The 19340-nt window shown below is 38.7% G+C and overlaps 2 protein-coding genes and 1 long non-coding RNA gene across 3 annotated transcripts; 2 read left to right on the plus strand and 1 right to left on the minus strand.

Annotated features, from left to right (window-relative positions):
* Positions 1-242: 242 nt before the first annotated feature.
* On the minus strand, positions 243-5140 carry LOC131994769 (uncharacterized). The gene is made up of 2 exons (XM_059361647.1): positions 2255-5140; positions 243-2198 (listed from the first exon to the last, which is right to left on the minus strand). The coding sequence occupies exons 1-2, from the start codon at positions 5138-5140 to the stop codon at positions 2142-2144; spliced, it is 2943 nt and encodes a 980-aa protein (XP_059217630.1). The 3' UTR covers positions 243-2141.
* A 1161-nt stretch (positions 5141-6301) lies between these two features.
* On the plus strand, positions 6302-6841 carry LOC131994770 (uncharacterized). Its single transcript, XR_009396875.1, has 2 exons — positions 6302-6392; positions 6636-6841. It is a non-coding gene; the product is annotated as an uncharacterized LOC131994770 (long non-coding RNA).
* Positions 6842-15981: 9140 nt separating this feature from the next.
* LOC106093599 (caspase) lies at positions 15982-17649 on the plus strand. Its single transcript, XM_013260685.2, has one exon. The coding sequence runs from the start codon at positions 16149-16151 to the stop codon at positions 17136-17138; it is 990 nt and encodes a 329-aa protein (XP_013116139.1). The 5' UTR covers positions 15982-16148; the 3' UTR covers positions 17139-17649.
* The last annotated feature ends 1691 nt before the right edge of the window (positions 17650-19340 follow it).

Consider the following 19340-nt stretch of genomic DNA (forward strand, 5'->3'; position numbering starts at 1 on the left):
CGCCAAAATTGGATTAAGGTCGTCTCTTCTAAAACAATATATTAAACTAATTCGGAACTTTTTTCTCTTTTGCGGTTGTCGTACTTACTTTGTACATTTACTCTTCTAGTGCGATAGCAACAAATAGCTCAGCATTGGGCAACAATTGTGGACGGATCTTGTTGCTTTTCTTTTCTTCGTGAACCGATGAATAAACGTCTCACACCAGTTGGCCTTCCAAAATAACAAAACTGAAGTATGGCTTTATGTTTGAAATGATGAAACTGCTGGATATATTTATTTTGCTTGATATGTGTTTTGTATTTTAAATATAAGGGTTGTACATTTGATGTGTGTGTGTGTGTTTAAGGTGTGAGGTTACGTTAATGTGTTGTTTATTCACTATTAATAAATAAAGATTCAAGTTAAAATTTACATTTAACACTTTAAAACTTTAACAAGTTCAATAAAAATTACAACAAAAAATGCAAAGCACGACTTACATGTTTTTTTGGTATCACGAATAGAAAAGAACAAGTATTTGCCAGAAGGGCCTATTTATACAAAAAATTGGCTTAAAAATAAACAAAAACAATAAACAAAATGAAGATATGTCGCAAATTGGCTTGGGATATTTCAGCCATTGTACTTCATTGCTGACAGTTGCACCAGCATTTTGCAACAACAGGGTTACCGTCGAGCAGGGTTGCCTTCAAACGACATCCCCACCCCCGTGAACTGACCCAGAGGGGGAGGCTTCACCTTCACCAGCAGAGTCTTCAACGTCTAGTATGGCCAACTTGGAAACAGGACGGCGGTAGACACCCACATCTGTGCGCACTTCGGCTGAACGTGCTACACCATCTTTGCCGCGATGGAGCTCGATGACACGCCCTCTTTTCCATTGGCTTCTTGGAAGATCTGGGTCACAAATAAAAACAAGGCAGCCCACGTCCAACGGTTGTGATGGCAAACACCATTTCGTCCTTCTCGTCAGCTCAGGAAGATATTCACGCAGCCATTGATGCCACATGCCGTTCTTTAAGTTCTGCACCACACGCCACTGCTTTCGAAGACACATCAATCTGGGCTCATATGGTGCCGGAGTTTGGGTTGAATTAGTGCACCCAAGCAGAAAATGATTCGGGGTCAATGGTTCCGGGTCTTCGGGAGTCACAGGTAGATGAGTCAAGGGTCTCGAATTGATGATGTTCTCTGCTTCGATTAGAAACGATTGGAGCGTTTCGAGCTTTGGAGCCTGCTCTTTCAACATGATGTACAATGCCTTCTTCACGGACTGCACAAGCCGTTCCCATACGCCGCCTTCACTTGGATTCAACGGAGTGTTGAATATCCATTTGATGCCCAATGCCGTCAAATCTGAAGAGAGACTATTAGTATCCAAAAACATATCAATACCTTGTAATTCCTTTGCTATGCCAACAAAATTGGTCCCGTTGTCGCTTCTTATGGATACAGGGACACCTCTTCTATTAATGAAGTTGCGGATACACATCAGGCAAGCATCGCTGGACAGGTCTGTGGCAATCTCCAGGTGGATGGCACGGGTTGTAAAGCAGGTAAAAAGAGCAACCCACCTTTTCTCACGTTGACGGCGGATTCCAACACTTACTGGGCCAAAATAATCAAGTCCTGTGTATGTGAAGGCTCGAACGTATGGGGTCACCCTCTCCATCGGTAAGGCAGACATCTGGGGTTGACGTGGCCTGGCTCGACGAAGTTTGCAGGCGGAACAGTGGCTCTGGATGCTATTTAATAGTTGACGCAGTGATGGCACCCAGTACTTTTGACGTATTTCGCTCATAGCAGTGGCAGTGTTGATGTGCAGGAACTTTCTGTGGTAGAATTCCACCAATAACCTGGTGAACCGATGATTTTTCGGCAAAATTATGGGCTGCCTGGCTTCCAGATTCAAAAAGGCAGCATTTTGGATTCTCCCAGACGCACGAATTAAGCCATCTTGGCCAACAAAGGGATTCAGCGACAATAATTGGCTGCTTTGGCTCACTGAGTGTTGTTTTTTCAGGTCCTCAAGTTCGTCTTCGTATTGTTGACGTTGCACATGACGGCACAGATAAGACACGGCATTCTCTTCTTCTTCCAGGGACAGATCACACAAGAACAACGCCTCACCTTTGATTTTACGCCTCATGTTTTGCACATACCGGAACACCCATGCCATAGCCCGTTTCAGCCTTCTGTAATTGGAAAAATTATCAATATTTGGAATGCACTAACATACCTTCTGAGCCACCAGAACTCTGTGCTTGGATCGCAGTTCTGAGCCACTTTCATCCTTTTTCATTTGATTGTGCACCTCACTCGGCCAATACGATTCCGCCTTCAGCAAAAACGTTGGTCCATTTTTCCAACGTCCTTCGGGTTCATATGGCTTGAACAGTTTTGAGCGAGTTCCTTCGTCTGCAGTGTTCTCGTTACCAGGGCACCACCTCCATTGTTCAATGCTGCTGCCGTCCAATATCTCAGCCACACGATTTGCCACATATTGCTTGTATCTTCGGTGATCTGACCGAATCCACTGTATCACCGTAAAAGAATCTGACCAAAAGAAAACATTATTAACACAGCACAAATGGTTTTTTAATATGGCCTCTTTCATTCGAACGCCCATTACAGCAGCTTGCAATTCCAGTTTTGGTATTGTGTGATACCGTGTCGGGGCACAGCTTGTTTTGCCCATTACAAACATCACTTTAACACCACTGACACTTACCACTCTCCAATATGCCACAACTGCCATAGCCTCTTCGCTTGCATCCACAAAGACATGTAGATCAACATTGCTGCTGCTAAAACCACCGGCGTAACATCTTGGAATCTTAAATTCCACCAATCTCGATAACTGCTCCAACCAGTACTTCCACTGGCTATAAATTTCTGACGGCAATTGCTCGTCCCAACTTACCCCACATTTCCAGACCTTCTGCATTAGCACCTTTGACGTCACCATAAAGTCGCACAGGAATCCGTATGGGTCGTATACGGACATATTTAGGCCGAGCATCTCCCTTTTTGTTGGCACCTTTGTAAAATTTAATATATTTTTGTCCACTTTGGCCAAACGCAAATGAAAACAAAAATCATCTGTCTTTGGTGCCCAATGAATACCGAGTACCCGTTCTATGCTGTCACCAAAAAGAAAGTTGCCACTGTTCTCGCCATTGCCAGGATTATTACCACATAGTATTGCCACTCGTTCACTGTTGGATATTATGTTGCGAAGATGGAAACCACCGGATTTATGGATCCTTACCACTTCGCGAACAATATTAAGGGCTTCATCTTCAGTTTCGAAACAATCGACATAATCATCCACATAATGACGTTCGATGATACCATGGACGGCTCTTGGTGACTTTTCGATGTATTTTGTCGCATTTTTATTCTTGACATATTGGGCAATGGTTGGTGAACAGGTGGCTCCAAAAATAAGCCTTTCCATAACATAAGTGTCCACAGGCTGATCAGGATTGCCATCTCTACACAGAAATCTTTGGCTATCTTGGTCTTTCCTGGCAATGGCGATCTGGTGAAACATCTCTTGTATGTCACCACATACAGCAATGGGGGATTCTCTAAATTTAAAAAGAATTGAAATTAATGAGTTATTAATGTCAGGACCAGGAAGTAAGGCTTTGTTTAATGAGAAGTTCATAACCTCGGCCGCCGCATCAAAAACCAGCCGAATTCCTTTTTTATTTGGATTTAGTACACCAAAATGGGGCAAATAAAAGGTCCGTTCGCGCATTATAGATTTTTCTTCATCCGATAATTTACGGCAATATCCTTTTTTAACATAATCTGCTATTTTATCGCAATATTCCATTTTATACTCACTGTCTTTTGCCATCTTACGTTCCACAGAGTACAAACGATTCAAAGCCATGTTGTATGAGTCAGGGATCGGTCTCACATCTTCTCTCCACAACAACGAACATTCATATCGGCCATTTACTTGCTTTGTGTTTGTTTCCAATATGCCCATTGCTCTCTCGTCTTCTTTGGATTTTATAGGTTTCACGGGTATTTTGGTTCCAAGGGTCTCCACATCAAAATAACCACGCATCATATCGCTCAACTCCTTCAAAACATCATTTTGGTACACACACTTCCTTACGTGTAAAGCCCTCTTTATGTTTGTTGGTTCTTCACCAGGAATTGGTCCATATATAACAGCGCCTAATCTGGTGGTTGACACAATGGGTCCAAATTCGGATAAAAGTGTAGGCGTCTCAATGGGAACTTTTAGGAAGGAATGGGTTAAGCTTAAAATCATTTTTGGTTGAACATTAGAATAATCCCGCATATTTAAATTGGCGATTTTGTCACTTTTTTGGGATTTCATAAAATGAGCTATGTGGCAACTCTGTACTGGCAATGACATATCCGATGAAACGTAAACATTGGAAAGTAAGTATTTTCTATTAAATTGGCCAACTCCACTGATGGTCACGCGAATTTTTTCCGTTTTCTGTGTTACGCGGTGAGTATTAAGCCATTGCAGCTCCAAGTGCTCAGGTTCTCCATGGAGTTCAAGTTCTCGTGCTATTTCCAGATCCAGCATAGAAACGTTGGCGCCGTCGTCAATAAAGGCGTAAGTGCTTATTGTTTTGTGCTGCCCATACAAAGTTATGGGTAAAATCTGGAAAATCACATTATCGGGAGAATGAGCTGCATGGCAATTTCGTCTTTCGGTTTGTGGTCGTTGTGCTTCGGACGTGACCGTGCGGTTATTTTGTGTCCCACCCGTCGTGGACAAATGAGTTGGCTCGGTCGCTGGCTCCGGTTGTGATTGTGAAAGTGTACTGTGCAATAAATTGTTGTGTGGCTTTGGGCAATCATTAACGCCACAACGGCGTTTTGTGTGGCAAAATTTAACTTGATGTCCACGTTTTAAACAACAAAAACAAATCTTGAGCCCTTTTATAGTGTTCCATCTTTTGTCGATGGACATGTTTAAAAATTCTGTACAGTGTTTTATGTTAGTGCACTCACCCCTTACATACTGGACATTGGCTGACAGTGACGTTGACGTATTTTCGGTTTGGTGGCGGTGCAGTAGCAGCAAAATGGCGGCGGTTTGATGCGGCATTGGTCGAAGTTGACGGCAAGGTGTCATGGACGATATTGGCCAGGCGACGCAGTACTGATAGCCATTCTGCAAAGTCAACTATGGTGGCTGGTTGTTGTAATTGGAGGCATTTTTCGGCCCACTGCATTTGGCGGCTTGTGGAAAGTTTAGCGACCAGTTCGCTCAACAATGAAGGGTTGGAAAGATGGTGATCTCCCTTCACGTTCTTGACAAATGTGGCCATGTTCGAGATTTTGTTGGCGAAGTTTACCAGGGCTTCCAGGTTGTCATTGGCTAAAGGTGGAATGGCACGAACCTTTTCAATTTGGCTTCTAATCAGCTGTTCCGGACGACCAAAGGTTTCAAGCAGCGTTCGTATAATGGTGTCGACGTTGGCAGAATTACCTAGCAGCGATTCGACGGTTTCTCTGGCTCGACCCTTGATAGCATCTCTGAGGCGCATAATGTTGTGGAGGCTGTTATATCCAAATTCGGCTGTGGTGCTTTCGTACGCTTCATAAAAGGTTTGCCATTCTTCTGGAAGACCTGAAAATGTGGGAAGAGGATAAATTTTTTTGTGTGGAACAGATATAAAACTTTGTGGATACGAATTGTGGACAGACATATCTGAATTTATAGACCGTGATGGCGGCGGATATTGTGGCGTTGGCTGATAAACTTGCTGTTGTAGAGGCGACAGTTGTGGCGGCTGTTGTAGAAGATTCTGTGGCGGCTGATATTGTGGCTGATTTGGTGGTGGCAGTGATGGCTGAGATGTTGGCAGTATTGATTCTGGCATATTTGATGGCGGCTGTGGCAGCGTCGATGTAGGTAATGCGGACGTCGACGTCATTTGATTGGCTAACTGCGTTTCCACTTGTTTGGCAGTATTAACAAGTTGTGCTTGCATCTTCTTCGTTGATGCAATGTACTCACTTTGCATTACCTGCATTTGCCGCTGCATCTGCTCCATTTGCACTCTCATTTGCTTCATGAACTCACCGACTTCATTTACAGGTTTTGATGTCCCGGCTGGTGAATTGTCTGCAGTTTTCTGGTGCTGTAATTGAGAAGGCGGATTAATCGTATTGACATGAGTAGTACCGTCCATTGGCTGTAGCTGTGGCTGTCTTTGTTGGCTTTTTGCTGGCGTATCTGACTTTGGTGAGTGGTTGACAGACATTTCGCTGACGTATTGCTGATATCGGGCTGGCGGGGTTCCTTTTGTGCTTCTGCTGCTTGTTCTTCTTGGCTGATCTTGACAATTGGACATAAACTTGGCTGAATCTCGATCACAAAGGTAAGTAACACAATTCACACAAAGGCTGGCTTGATTTTAATGCAAAATTTGGCAAAAATTTGAGGGCTGGCTTCTTCAAAATAAATTTTGCATTAAAAATAACACAAAATGTCCGTCCGTCCACGGCTTTTTTTAACGTTGTTTACTTGCCGCCAAACATATAACACAAAATGACTTTAAACATTGAATAAAATTGTTGCTTTTCTTTTCTTCGTGAACCGATGAATAAACGTCTCACACCAGTTGGCCTTCCAAAATAACAAAACTGAAGTATGGCTTTATGTTTGAAATGATGAAACTGCTGGATATATTTATTTTGCTTGATATGTGTTTTGTATTTTAAATATAAGGGTTGTACATTTGATGTGTGTGTGTGTGTTTAAGGTGTGAGGTTACGTTAATGTGTTGTTTATTCACTATTAATAAATAAAGATTCAAGTTAAAATTTACATTTAACACTTTAAAACTTTAACAAGTTCAATAAAAATTACAACAAAAAATGCAAAGCACGACTTACATGTTTTTTTGGTATCACGAATAGAAAAGAACAAGTATTTGCCAGAAGGGCCTATTTATACAAAAAATTGGCTTAAAAATAAACAAAAACAATAAACAAAATGAAGATATGTCGCAAATTGGCTTGGGATATTTCAGCCATTGTACTTCATTGCTGACAGTTGCACCAGCATTTTGCAACAACAGGGTTACCGTCGAGCAGGGTTGCCCTCAAACGACAGATCTGGTTGTTGTCTATGTCACAGGGCAAAAAGTGATCCCCACAAAGACGGTGTGTTGCTTTAAAATTAAATAGCACTCCATATATATATATATGTATAGCCCTATATATATATATATATAACAACGTCTTCTATGAACTTATCGTAATAAGTTCTCAGTTTTTCCCATTGCAGTTCACCAAAATGTAATTCCAGTGGGCTATCCTCGGATGTTGGCCCGATTTCGAGCTTACGGACCTTATACATAGTGCTCAACATCTGTGAGCCTTCTAAGTTCCCTCCTCGATGCTGCACTTCCAGTTCAAATTCCTATTCAAGATCGTTCCCAAGTATTTGACATTGTCGGTCACGAAATTGTTGTGTTGAGAACACGTGGTGCGTCAAATTAGCTCAACAACGTCTTCTCGCTTATTCTGGTCACAGGGAGTACATTCAATAAATAGTATTTTATTTTTACAACTTTGAAAAAATTGGTCTCTTTATAGGTTCGGAAATTAATACATATTTCGATGTATTTCAAAAGAAACAAAAAAAAAATACAGGCGTTAGTTAGGTAAGGTTAAAATGGTAATCTGAAATTAGTAATTAGACTGAGTAGCGAAAGATTCGAGCATCTCGACCCCCGTACCGGTAAGTCATCGTTGCTGAAATAATTAAAGCTTTCACATTCATTAAAACTTGGGACATTATATAAAATGTATGTATAATAATTCAGTAGAGTCCTTATGAATCCGAATTATATATGTTCTCCACTGTGCATTGCATTCCGCAAAGTTATTCAGACGATTTGGAGACCATGTATGATATGGATGTTGCATGTATAAACAAGTTAAAGGCGCTAAGTTCGGCCGGGCCGATCTTTGCATACCCACCACCTCGGGTATATATATTGTATAACACCTTTCGTCAGAATCCGGTAAAAAATTCATAATTTATGACCCCATTACAACTATTTCGAAATATGGTCCGATTTGGACCAAATTCGACATGGATATTGAGTGGTCTAATAAGTTCAAGTCATTGTTCAATTTTGCAGAACAAAATATTGGTCATTTTGGTAGCCATATCCAAATATAGACCAATCTAAACGATATACGACACGGTTGTCGAAAAGCCTAACATTAGTCACTGTGTCAAATTTGAGCGAAATCGGATATTAAAACTGCCTTTTATGGGGCTAAGACTTTAAATCGAGAGATCGGTCTATATGGCAGCTATATCCAAATTTGAACCGATCTGGAAGGGTGAAGAAGGATGTCGAAGGCGCTAACACAACTCACTGTCCCAAATTTTTGCGAAATCGGACAATAAATGCGACTTTTACGGGCCTTTTATGGGACTTTTTATGATATATATGATATATCCAAATCTGGAACGGTATGTGCCATTTTGCAGAAAGATGTCGATGGACCTATCTTAAGTCACTGTCTCAAATTTCGCTTTTACGGGCCTAAGACCCTAAATCGGCGGATCGGTCCATATGGGGGCTACATCAAGATATAGTCCGATATAGCCCATCTTCGAACTTAACCTGCTTATGGACAAAAAAAGAATCTGTGCAAAGTTTCAGCTCAATATCTCAATTTTTAAAGACTGTAGCGTGATTTCAACAGACAGATGGAGGACATTGCTAGATCGTCTTAAATTTTTACGCCGATCAGGAATATATTTATAGGATCGGAGACGGATATTTCGATGTGTTGCAAACGGAATGACAAAATGGATATGCCCCTATCCTTCGGTGGAGGGTATAACAAGTCCATAGTAAGAGTAAGTAAAGGGTGATTTTTTTGAGGTTAGGATTTTCATGCATTAGTATTTGACAGATCACGTGGGATTTCAGACATGGTGTCAAAGAGAAAGATGCTCAGTATGCTTCGACATTTCATCATGAATAGACTTACTAACGAGCAACGCTTGCAAATCATTGAATTTTATTACCAAAATCAGTGTTCGGTTCGAAATGTGTTCATTCACCGTAACGTTGCGTCCAACAGCATCTTTGAAAAAATACGGTCCAATGATTCCACCAGCGTACAAACCACACCAAACAGTGCATTTTTCGGGATGCATGGGCAGTTCTTGAACGGCTTCTGGTTGCTCTTCACTCCAAATGCGGCAATTTTGCTTATTTACGTAGCCATTCAACCAGAAATGAGCCTCATCGCTGAACGGTGAATGAACACATTTCGAACCGAACACTGATTTTGGTAATAAAATTCAATGATTTGCAAGCGTTGCTCGTTAGTAAGTCTATTCATGATGAAATGTCAAAGCATACTGAGCATCTTTCTCTTTGACACCATGTCTGAAATCCCACGTGATCTGTCAAATACTAATGCATGAAAATCCTAACCTCAAAAAAATCACCCTTTATATCATACAAATGAGAAAAATAATTGTGCCTATGTTCTCATGAAGTTTGTAGTAAAATTCGTACCATACACCGCATGGATGTTGGAAAAAATAAAGAATATACAAAATGTCAATATTTTGTATATAAGGGTTTTATACCAGAATTTGGTGGTGCACCAAAGAAACTATGTCTCCTTGTTATTGTGAAATATTATACAAACAAAACAGTACGTGGGTAGTAAAAACTGACAATTTAGAAGAATATAGAAAACGCGTTCAACAGGTTTTCAAATAAACAAAAATGTTCAAATTTGCCTATGAACATTCCTCTAAGGAGCAGAGGTAAACTTCTCACATATCAATGAGTGCTGTCCGATTCATGTTTAAGCTCAATGATAAGGGACCTCCTTTTTATAGCCGGGTCCGAACTGCGTGCTACAGTGCGACTCCTCTTTGGAGATAAGTTTTCACATGACAAAGTACCTCACAAATGTTGCCAGCATTAGGAGGGGATAGCCACCGCTGAAACTTTTTTCTGATGTTCCTGCCGGTATTTGAACCCGGTCGTTCAGCGTCAAAGGCGGACATGCTAACCTCTGAGCTCCGGTGGCCCAGATTTTCAAATATTTTTACTTTAATTACTCTGGAGAGCAAAGAGCGTTTCAAGTTTTGACTTAGGTACCCACTTCTTATTGCCGAACAGCATGCCGCTGAGTGACACATCTGTGTAGATAAGTTTTACCTTTAGCCACGTAAACTACGAAAAGGTATCGCATTACAAATGCTACCAACATTACTAAGGAGAAAACTTACTAAAATTCACATAAACATTTCATTAAAGAACAGGAGATACTTATCTCATATCAAAGAGTGCAGTCCTTTATTTTATTTATTTATTTCATTTCATGCAATGCGAAGCCATCAGGCCTATAAATAATCACACTATGCATAAGACGTACTTTTTCTAACATAAGTTAAAAAACTACTCAATTAAAAATAAAAAACTCAAAAACTTAGAAAATGGAAAAAAATATTTAACCTATTTAACACTTTCTGAATCTAGATAAAACTAAATAACAAATAAAAAACAAATTACTAAAAATTATAAGCAGCAACTGATTAAAAAAAATCCTACTCAAAAAAGATCAACGTAATAAATTAAAAAAAATGATTAAAGCATAATAAAAATAGTAATACTTAAACCAAAATATACAAAAAAAAAATCACAATAATACTTTTGGCTTTGAAAACAAATTATCAAGAATTATAAATAAAAGAGCTTGAAAAAAAAATAATTAAAAAATATCACTTAACAAAAAAAAAAAGATTTAAACAAAATGGAAAAAAATAAGTAATAAGCACGATAAAAACATTCCGTTAAAGTTGTTGGCAATTTGACACAAAAATTAAAAGCGCTGAAAGTGTAGACGAAGACGATTTGATAAAGATCTTGTTGACAAACTGAAATTCCTTAAATCCGTAGGCAAGGAGTTGTACAAACGTGCAACCCTTACAAAAAAAGTACTACTCAAAAAATTATCTACCCTCGGAAGAACCAACTGATTAGTTCTGGTAGAATGACAAAAATTAAATTCATTAACAAGAAAAATTGGATCAAATATTAGCTCAATGATATGGGCTTCCTTTTTTATACCTAGTCGAACGGCGTGCCGTTTAGCGACAATTGCGGGGAGTTTAAAAAAACGGGATACCTAACAAATGAAGCCAACATAAACAAGGAGATGACCACCTCTGAATCACGTCGGGATTTGATCCCAGGCATTCGGCTTCATATGCGGACATGCTAACCGGTTCTACGTACCAGATTGTACCGATGGAGTCCTTAATCGGCCTAAGGCTACCGCCTCTATTTACGTGCTTACCAGTCGGAATAATAAAACCCTACACTGCTACAACAACAACTACCTCTTGAAGGATATGAACGGGGTGGCGGCAATTGATGGCTAAATTACTTTGTCTTTTGATTTGTGACGCTAATAATCTGAAAAGAGTAAAAATAATATCAACATTATATAACAACACACTTTTCTTACAAACATTTGCCTGTAATACTTAGTTGAAATTGTTTTTAGTTTGAATTGTTTTTCCTTTAAATAAAATGCAAAGAGGCAAATGCAAGATAAAACGTGCTGAAAGAAAAACATGAAAATGTAAACATGCAGCGTTTTTGAGATTTTGACAGATAGTGTACTTCCAGAAAAAAAATTGTACTTGGCTGTTTGCGGTACACTACTTGGTAGTTATGTTATGGTGTAAACCGGGTTTATGTTCGTTTTTCATCGTTGAAACCCCACTTTTTGCGGTTACTTTTTTGAAACACTACATAAATAACAATGATAAAATAAAATTTTACCATGTGTAATGAGGGAATTTCCTTCTAAATGAAATCAGCAGGTTGTTTTACTTTAAAATCTATCATCTAAAAAGAGTAATCGACGAAAAATCTCGCGAAAAGTGGATTTAAAACGGTGGTCTCGCGCGAACAGCTGTTACATAGTATAAGAACTTAGAAGGTAGGGTCATTTGCCCAACACCCACGTTTTCTGTGCAACCCTCCTGGTTTGTTTACAACTCTTAATGTCAAATGCCCGCTGGGCAGCAGTATGTCTGCCGAGGTTAGAAGAAGAGAAAAAGTTTAATAATTTTTCTGACCCAAAGAAATTAATAGTTATTGTTTTGTTCACCCACCTAATGATGATGATGAGAGCCAAATTCAATGTTGGTTGAAAAACGTATACCAGCACTTCCTTTCATAAACGAGACACCACATCAAGAAATAGAAGCCGAATCAATTATGGAAACAATTAAATACGCATGAGAAAATTGTTATGGTGATTTGTTATTGCCACGAAGAACGGTAAAACGACCACGCATTTTTAATTTTTTTTCAATTTCTCGAAACTCTGGGTATTTCGTTTTCCAAGTATTTTGTTTTCATGTAAACAACACACATACACATGAAAGCACACACATCAATGTACCACACGAATGTCGTGTTTAACGCAGATGCCTGCCATCGCGGCCCAAACCTGCGAGGCCCAGGGGTGAATACAATGTGTCTACCAACGCCCCCACATGTGGTAACCTACACATCAGTACCAATTTGATCCCACGTATTTGGACGTGTTCACCTCCTTGGTAAGGAACGGAACACTATCTAAAACTTCTTCCGATCTATGGGTCACGGCACCCGGTTGAAAACGCAACTCCACCCCGAGCTTACGCTCTACCTGCGATTTTGGTAAAATAAACCACAGCCACCACGTTGCTCCTCACTGAGCCTCACCATTGTCAGGCTGGAACCGAAGTTCCAGGGGGTCCTGACACCCGTGGTACCAGAAGCCTCCGGTCAGACATCGTAGCCCTAAAAGACTACTACCAGTTGAACCACAAACAGTTCAGGACAGTCACCTGGCCGACCTAAAGCTAGCCAACCTTAAACCAGCATACAACATATATCAGAACGATATACACAAACACAAATAGGACACGCTCCAACATGGGACTTAATAATCAAAGCGGCCATCCTTACGGATGACCGAACACCGAATGGGCAAACGCCGCAGCATCAACATGGGCAAGGCAGGTGCCAGGCCATGTCACTCGCCTCGTCATGGATAACAAGCGTGTATTCGTGCCTCTACTAAGTCTTGTCCGTCTCCTAAGAAATGCTTCCCGGGAAAAGGTAACCAGCCTTGCAACAGTCGTCTCGTCTTCAAGGGCCCTACTGAAATCCCACACCGCCTCACTAATCCCCATCGGGCTTAAATCTCTAATGTCTGCATATACGGGCATTCCGTCAGTACTTCAATCCTCAGGTCTCCTACAGTCACACAGATCAATCGCGGACAAGTTCCTCTGATGCATGAAACCCAGACTTAGGCCCATGGTGTAACAAATTAAAGGTGGTCTCACTTGTACAACAACCACAAATCATATGGTGCAATCGACCATTTCGTAATCTAAATGTCATTTCTGAAATGACATCGTTGTCAAAAAACTGTCATATTAAGTGTATGTGTGTGTGCGCGCTTTTTAATTATTTGTTTTGGCTTGGGCAGAAATTGCCATTTGTGAGTTTGGGAAAGAATAAAAGAATATCAACGTAAAAATGTACAATAAACGACTAAACTTTTGATTATTGTACGAAATTAAACTATTTTATTATTTATCAGGATTCACTGAATAAGGTTAAGCCAAGCGATCAGCCGATATACTTTTTTTTAATATTTGGCAGTACTTGGCATTGAGGATGTCAACTTGTTCTCTTTTTACATTCATTCTTTGTTTACGTTTTCTCCTATATGATGACATTTTCAATCGTCAGATTTGACATCCTTAATGATGTTTATGGGGCCTATCCACTTTGTGTTTTTGCATGTGACCTAACCTTCTATTAGTGAATCCTGATTATTTATTTACAAGGCAAATATGGTTCTACTTCAGAATTAGTCAATTTCCGGAAGCAGTTGCTTGTTAGGGTCTGTAGACCACGCATAAGAATAGCCCAATAAACTCAAACAGCACCTATGGAAATTTGTGGTATTTCTACGATTTACTACCCACGAAGTCTAAACTTCAAGAGACTATTGCAGCTCCCCAGAGAGATGAAACTATCTCAATAAAAGAATCTTCCTGTAAATTGGCGCTTGTTGTTGATTTGATGATAATTTTTTTTTTGCTGCGTGACCAGTCTTGTCTGCTGGTCAACATTTGTGGTGTTAATATAGCTCTGAATACCTACCGCAGTGACCAAAGCAAAGTATTCAAAAACCAGCTCCTGCGCAGATGGCAAATCCTCCGGCAGATGAAGTGGTGTGCGTAACAAGCTATGAGATGTTAAATTGGGCCCGATACTTCCGTATGTCCGACAAAGATGGAAGGAAGCCAAGATAATTTGAATAATAATGCTGAGAGTATGGCTGTTTATCTTTGTCTTTGTTGTTGTTTCAAATAGTGCTCGAAAAAATCGCCATAAGAATTGGAACAAAAACTATTAAAATGACAATTAATTCGAACACCTCGTAAGTAATAAAAACAATTGCATAATGAACAGAAAGCAAACTTACGCTAAATATAATTGAAGTGAATTCCCACAATGCGAAATTTCTAATGAATATACTTACTCTTCTACAGCATATGGAGCAGCATCGCTCGTCAACATGGCCTTCTTCGCGCAGCGCAAAATATTTGAGGGCAAAAAGTGGTCCCCACATACAAATTGACCGACTTCGAAGTTCCTGTAAGCTGCTTCATTCCACCTTTGACGCAGCGCATCATCCACAGGAACTCTGAAGAACGGACCATTTTCGTGGTTGTCCGACTTGCCACACATTTTACATTTACGCATGTCCTTTATTTTTTTCTTTTTATTTAAATATAAGTAATTTTTAAATCATTCACCTTAATTTTTTATTTCTTTATTTTATTTTGTAATTTATGACACCGAAACTATCATAAAAAAAGTAAACTGGCAAAAAAGTAAACAATACAATGAGAGAAAGGGAAATACATACAAAGAGAGTGAGAAAAAGGGGTTGCTTGCTGAGAATGTAAATATAGATTTGACATTTTAGTACCGTCAAACTGACCGGCTGTTTTCAGCTGTTCTCATGAGATCACCTTCCTAGATCCACCTTGACTTAGGCCTAAACCAAAGTCCGGGCGGTCTCGTACGAACGTCGCGTCACGAATAAATTCGTAAGCCACCCAACCATTGTCACTGTTCGTCCATCTAGTTTTCCACCTATCATGAAGACGCTCCAAAATGAGCAATCCTACAACACACACACAGAACCATCCACTACATACGGTTCCTGTACTAGCCACGCACACAAACAACGAAAAATTGCGCGAATTAGTAACAAACTCAAAATCATAGTTGCACTAATCACTGATTTTGACAGATAGTGCACTCAATATTTTGTTGTTAGGCAACTGACACTACCTGTAAATGAATATATCTTGGTTTCTGAAGTGAACGGGGCAAGATATATTCATTTACAGGTAGTGGCATCTATCTGTCAAAATCAGCCATTAGTGCAACTCCGATTTTGTGTATGTAACTATTGGGTTGCCCAAAAAGTAATTGCGGATTTTTCATATGGTCGGCGTTGACAAATTTTTTCACAGCTTGTGACTCTGTAATTGCATTCTTTCTTCGCGACATTTTTCGTTGTTTCGTGTGTTATGTTTCCTTACTATAATACACACACTCAACCAAAACTCGTTTACAAATAGTGCAGTTCGCGAAAAAATTGTACTGTGCTGTTTACGGTACACTACCTGGTAATTATGTCACAATCTTTGCGACTTACTAAAAACCAAGCAGTTTGACCAACTTGTACAATTCCTAAAATCTTTGGACCTAACCTTCTTTAGTGAACCCTGGGGCTAGTCACTTTACCTAATAATTTGTTAATATGTGTGAACAACCCTTATTGCTGTAGACAATTTATATGATATGGCTACTCTACACTAGAGCAACAAAACAAATGATACGAAGATATTTTAACGAACTGTGGCGCAAATGAAAAACAGACTCTCAACAGTTAACATAAAGCGGCATCACTACACAGCAGTTTTTAAACAAAGCAATAGGTAAAAAGTGCAATATACGACTAAGTAATTTCTGCTACAAAACATGGAGCAAACAGAAGTTCAATGTCCAATTGACCGCTCTACTAACACCGAGGATTTTCCCGATGCCTTCGGCTCTAATGCAAATGCTGCTGGCTACTATAGCAGTGGATACACCAATAATGCGAATCAGTCCGGTGCTATAGCACAATTGGCTAACAAAGGTTTCAATGTGTCGTCCAATAATTACACAGCTAGAATGCCAACCGATCGCCATGCTGTTGAGTATAATATGCGCCATAAAAACCGTGGACTAGCTTTGATTTTTAACCACGAACATTTTACTGTGCAAACGTTGAAGTCGCGGTCTGGTACTAATGTCGATTGTGACAATTTGGCCAAATGTCTCAAACAACTCGATTTTGATGTCCAAGTACATAAAGATTGTACCCTGAAGGAACTTGTACGCCATGTAGAATGGGCTGCAAATCAAGATCATACCAACAGCGACTGCATATTAATCACTATTTTGTCGCATGGAGAACTCGGCTATATATATGCAAAAGATACACAGTATAAATTGGATAGCATTTGGAGTTACTTTACTGCACAGCATTGTCCTACTCTTGCGGGGAAGCCAAAAATATTTTTTATACAAGCTTGTCAAGGAGATCGCCTCGACGCTGGAGTGACATTGAAGAGAGTGGTAACTCAAACTGATGGTGAGTCATCTATGAGTTACAAAATTCCAGTGCATGCTGACTTTTTAATAGCCTATTCAACTATACCTGGTTTTTATTCGTGGCGTAATACTACTCGAGGTTCTTGGTTCATGCAATCTCTTTGTGCCGAACTAGCGACCAATGGAAAGCGATACGACATATTAACACTATTGACATTTGTCTGTCAACGCGTCGCAGTTGATTTTGAGTCATGTACTCCAGATACACCGGATATGCACCAACAAAAGCAGATACCTTGCATTACAACTATGCTTACACGAATATTACGCTTTTCGGAAAAGAACCCTGTGAGCACTGCGGCAAGAGTTTAGGATTTGAAAATATTAAAACGTATTTTGATTGAAGTTGGATTCGCCTCATTATGTAAAACGGCACAACATTCTTTAAAAATAAGTTTGCGATTACTATCATGAAAAACAAATCAATTATTCTGCAAGTATTAAGTATAATTTTATTTTAAACTTCGTTATTGAGAAAAACGTTTCACTACTTAAAATTTCAATTGACCCATATTTGATTCTAATCTGTTCCTCATATTGTGTTAGTAGCTTGATATTAAGAATGCAAAACGATGGTCGGAAACAATTACCGCTATATCCGCAACTGATGCGATAACCAATCCCTAAATATCAACGTAAAAATTGTATCACAATTTTTAATGGATATTAACGTTTTTTTAGATATGATACCTTTTTCGTTTTCCGATCAAGGAAAACAATAGATTTGCAAGAGATAGATTTTCAAATGTTCTATATGAATACCATTAATTTTCGATTTCGATGATACAACCACCAATAATCGTCACTGTTTTTTCCTTATATATGTATATATATATATATATATACATATATATATATATATATATATATATATATATATATATATATATATATATATATATATATATATATATATATATATATATATATATATATATATATATATATATATATATATATATAAACGAAGTGAGGAAAAAACAGTGACGATTATTGGTGGTTGTATCATCGAAATCGAAAATGAATGGTATTCATATAGAGCATTTGAAAATCTATCTCTTGAAAATCTATTGTTTTCCTTGATCGGAAAACGAAAAAGGTATCATATCTAAAAAACGTAAATATCCATTCAGAAATGCCATATATTATTTGCAAGTAATTCCCAATATTTATATTCTGTAAACAAACTGCATCAAATCACCTTTTTTATTGATTTTTTTTTACTAAAGTTTAAATGATTTAATAAAAATAACTGAATTTTAAACGACATTATTATTTATTTAAACATTTGTCCAATAATTACCATTTGCAATGAATAGAACAATGTTTGTGCAAATGTTATAGGTAAACCTAACACAACATAGTGCAACCTAGTTAAAACCACTTTTTGTGACAGTGTGCATATATTTATTGAATCTATTCCATTTTATTTTTTAACGTAAAGATGTGAGAGGCAAGTTATGCTGTTTCTTCCTTTTACGGTCAGGGGCTGAGGCCGACTAGATTTTGTACATGTAGCTACATTGAATGTAACTGGACGAAAACTGTTGCCGCACATTTCAATAAATTCATTTCCTTTTTCGGAAGTAAAAAATAAAATTCGGTGATAATTAGTTGATTCCAAGGCCAAACGAATGAGACTGTAATGTAATAAGTTTGTAATTGGATTTAAACAAAACACCGCCAAATCTGGAACAAGGTTGTTATTGTTGTAGCCCCCGATTTTCGTAAGGAAACCAGTGCTTTAATGGTCCTGGATCGTTTCCGGTAGGTAAACAGCAATCTATTGTGTGACGAATAATGGTTTGAATATTCGACTCGGAATTTGAGTTCATATTCCGCCGACAACTTTAGTCGCTATTGGGTTTGTAACGATCTGGAATCAACGGGTCCCACTTCGCAGAATTCTTGCTACCTATAGTTCTGGCCGTGCTGAAGGAAAATGAGGGATTCTTTCTTCTTCATATATATGCAAATTTAAGGTAGCATTAACCCCTAAGATCTAACCCACAAAAAAAGAAAGGGTTAAAAGAACCAAATGGTGAACGGATTTTGCCTGAAATTAAAGAGGTGATGATGGTATTACATCTTTCTGTCTGGACCCACCCATACATCTGCTATCGCATTCATGATATAAGGATGGTCCACAGAAACATAGACTGTAGTTATGTCTGTAGTTAATGTTTAATAACTTTGTAAAACAAATATAACTTCAAATTAGTCATTGAAATTAATGGGTTTTAAGATACAATTAATCTAAAAAATGTATGTAACAAATATTTCCAAATAAATTAAAAATAACAATTTAATAATTTAATAAATAGGACAAAATAAATGATTGGCCGCACTAAACCAAAAAGCAATATTGCAATTCAAAGACCGATGAAAGATGATTTAACGATATAAAAGATTTTGCAATGTTCTTAGATGTATTTCAAATATTAGGTATAAATACTTTACTTTAATTGGCTATGACGAAACATATGTTCCACTAGCCGAACATGGAGTCGCGTG

Source organism: Stomoxys calcitrans, chromosome 2 (assembly GCF_963082655.1).
Source record: "Stomoxys calcitrans chromosome 2, idStoCalc2.1, whole genome shotgun sequence".
NCBI classification, from domain to species: domain Eukaryota; kingdom Metazoa; phylum Arthropoda; class Insecta; order Diptera; family Muscidae; genus Stomoxys; species Stomoxys calcitrans.

Excerpts from the sequence above, each read along its gene's own strand:
- LOC131994769 (XM_059361647.1), bottom strand. The coding sequence starts at position 5,140 with ATGACACCTTGCCGTCAACTTCGACCAATGCCGCATCAAACCGCCGCC. Across the intron at positions 2,199-2,254 it reads GATCCAAGCACAGAGTTCTG|AAGGCTGAAACGGGCTATGG; the intron begins GTGGCTCAGAAG and ends TTCCAATTACAG.
- LOC106093599 (XM_013260685.2), top strand. The coding sequence starts at position 16,149 with ATGGAGCAAACAGAAGTTCAATGTCCAATTGACCGCTCTACTAACACC.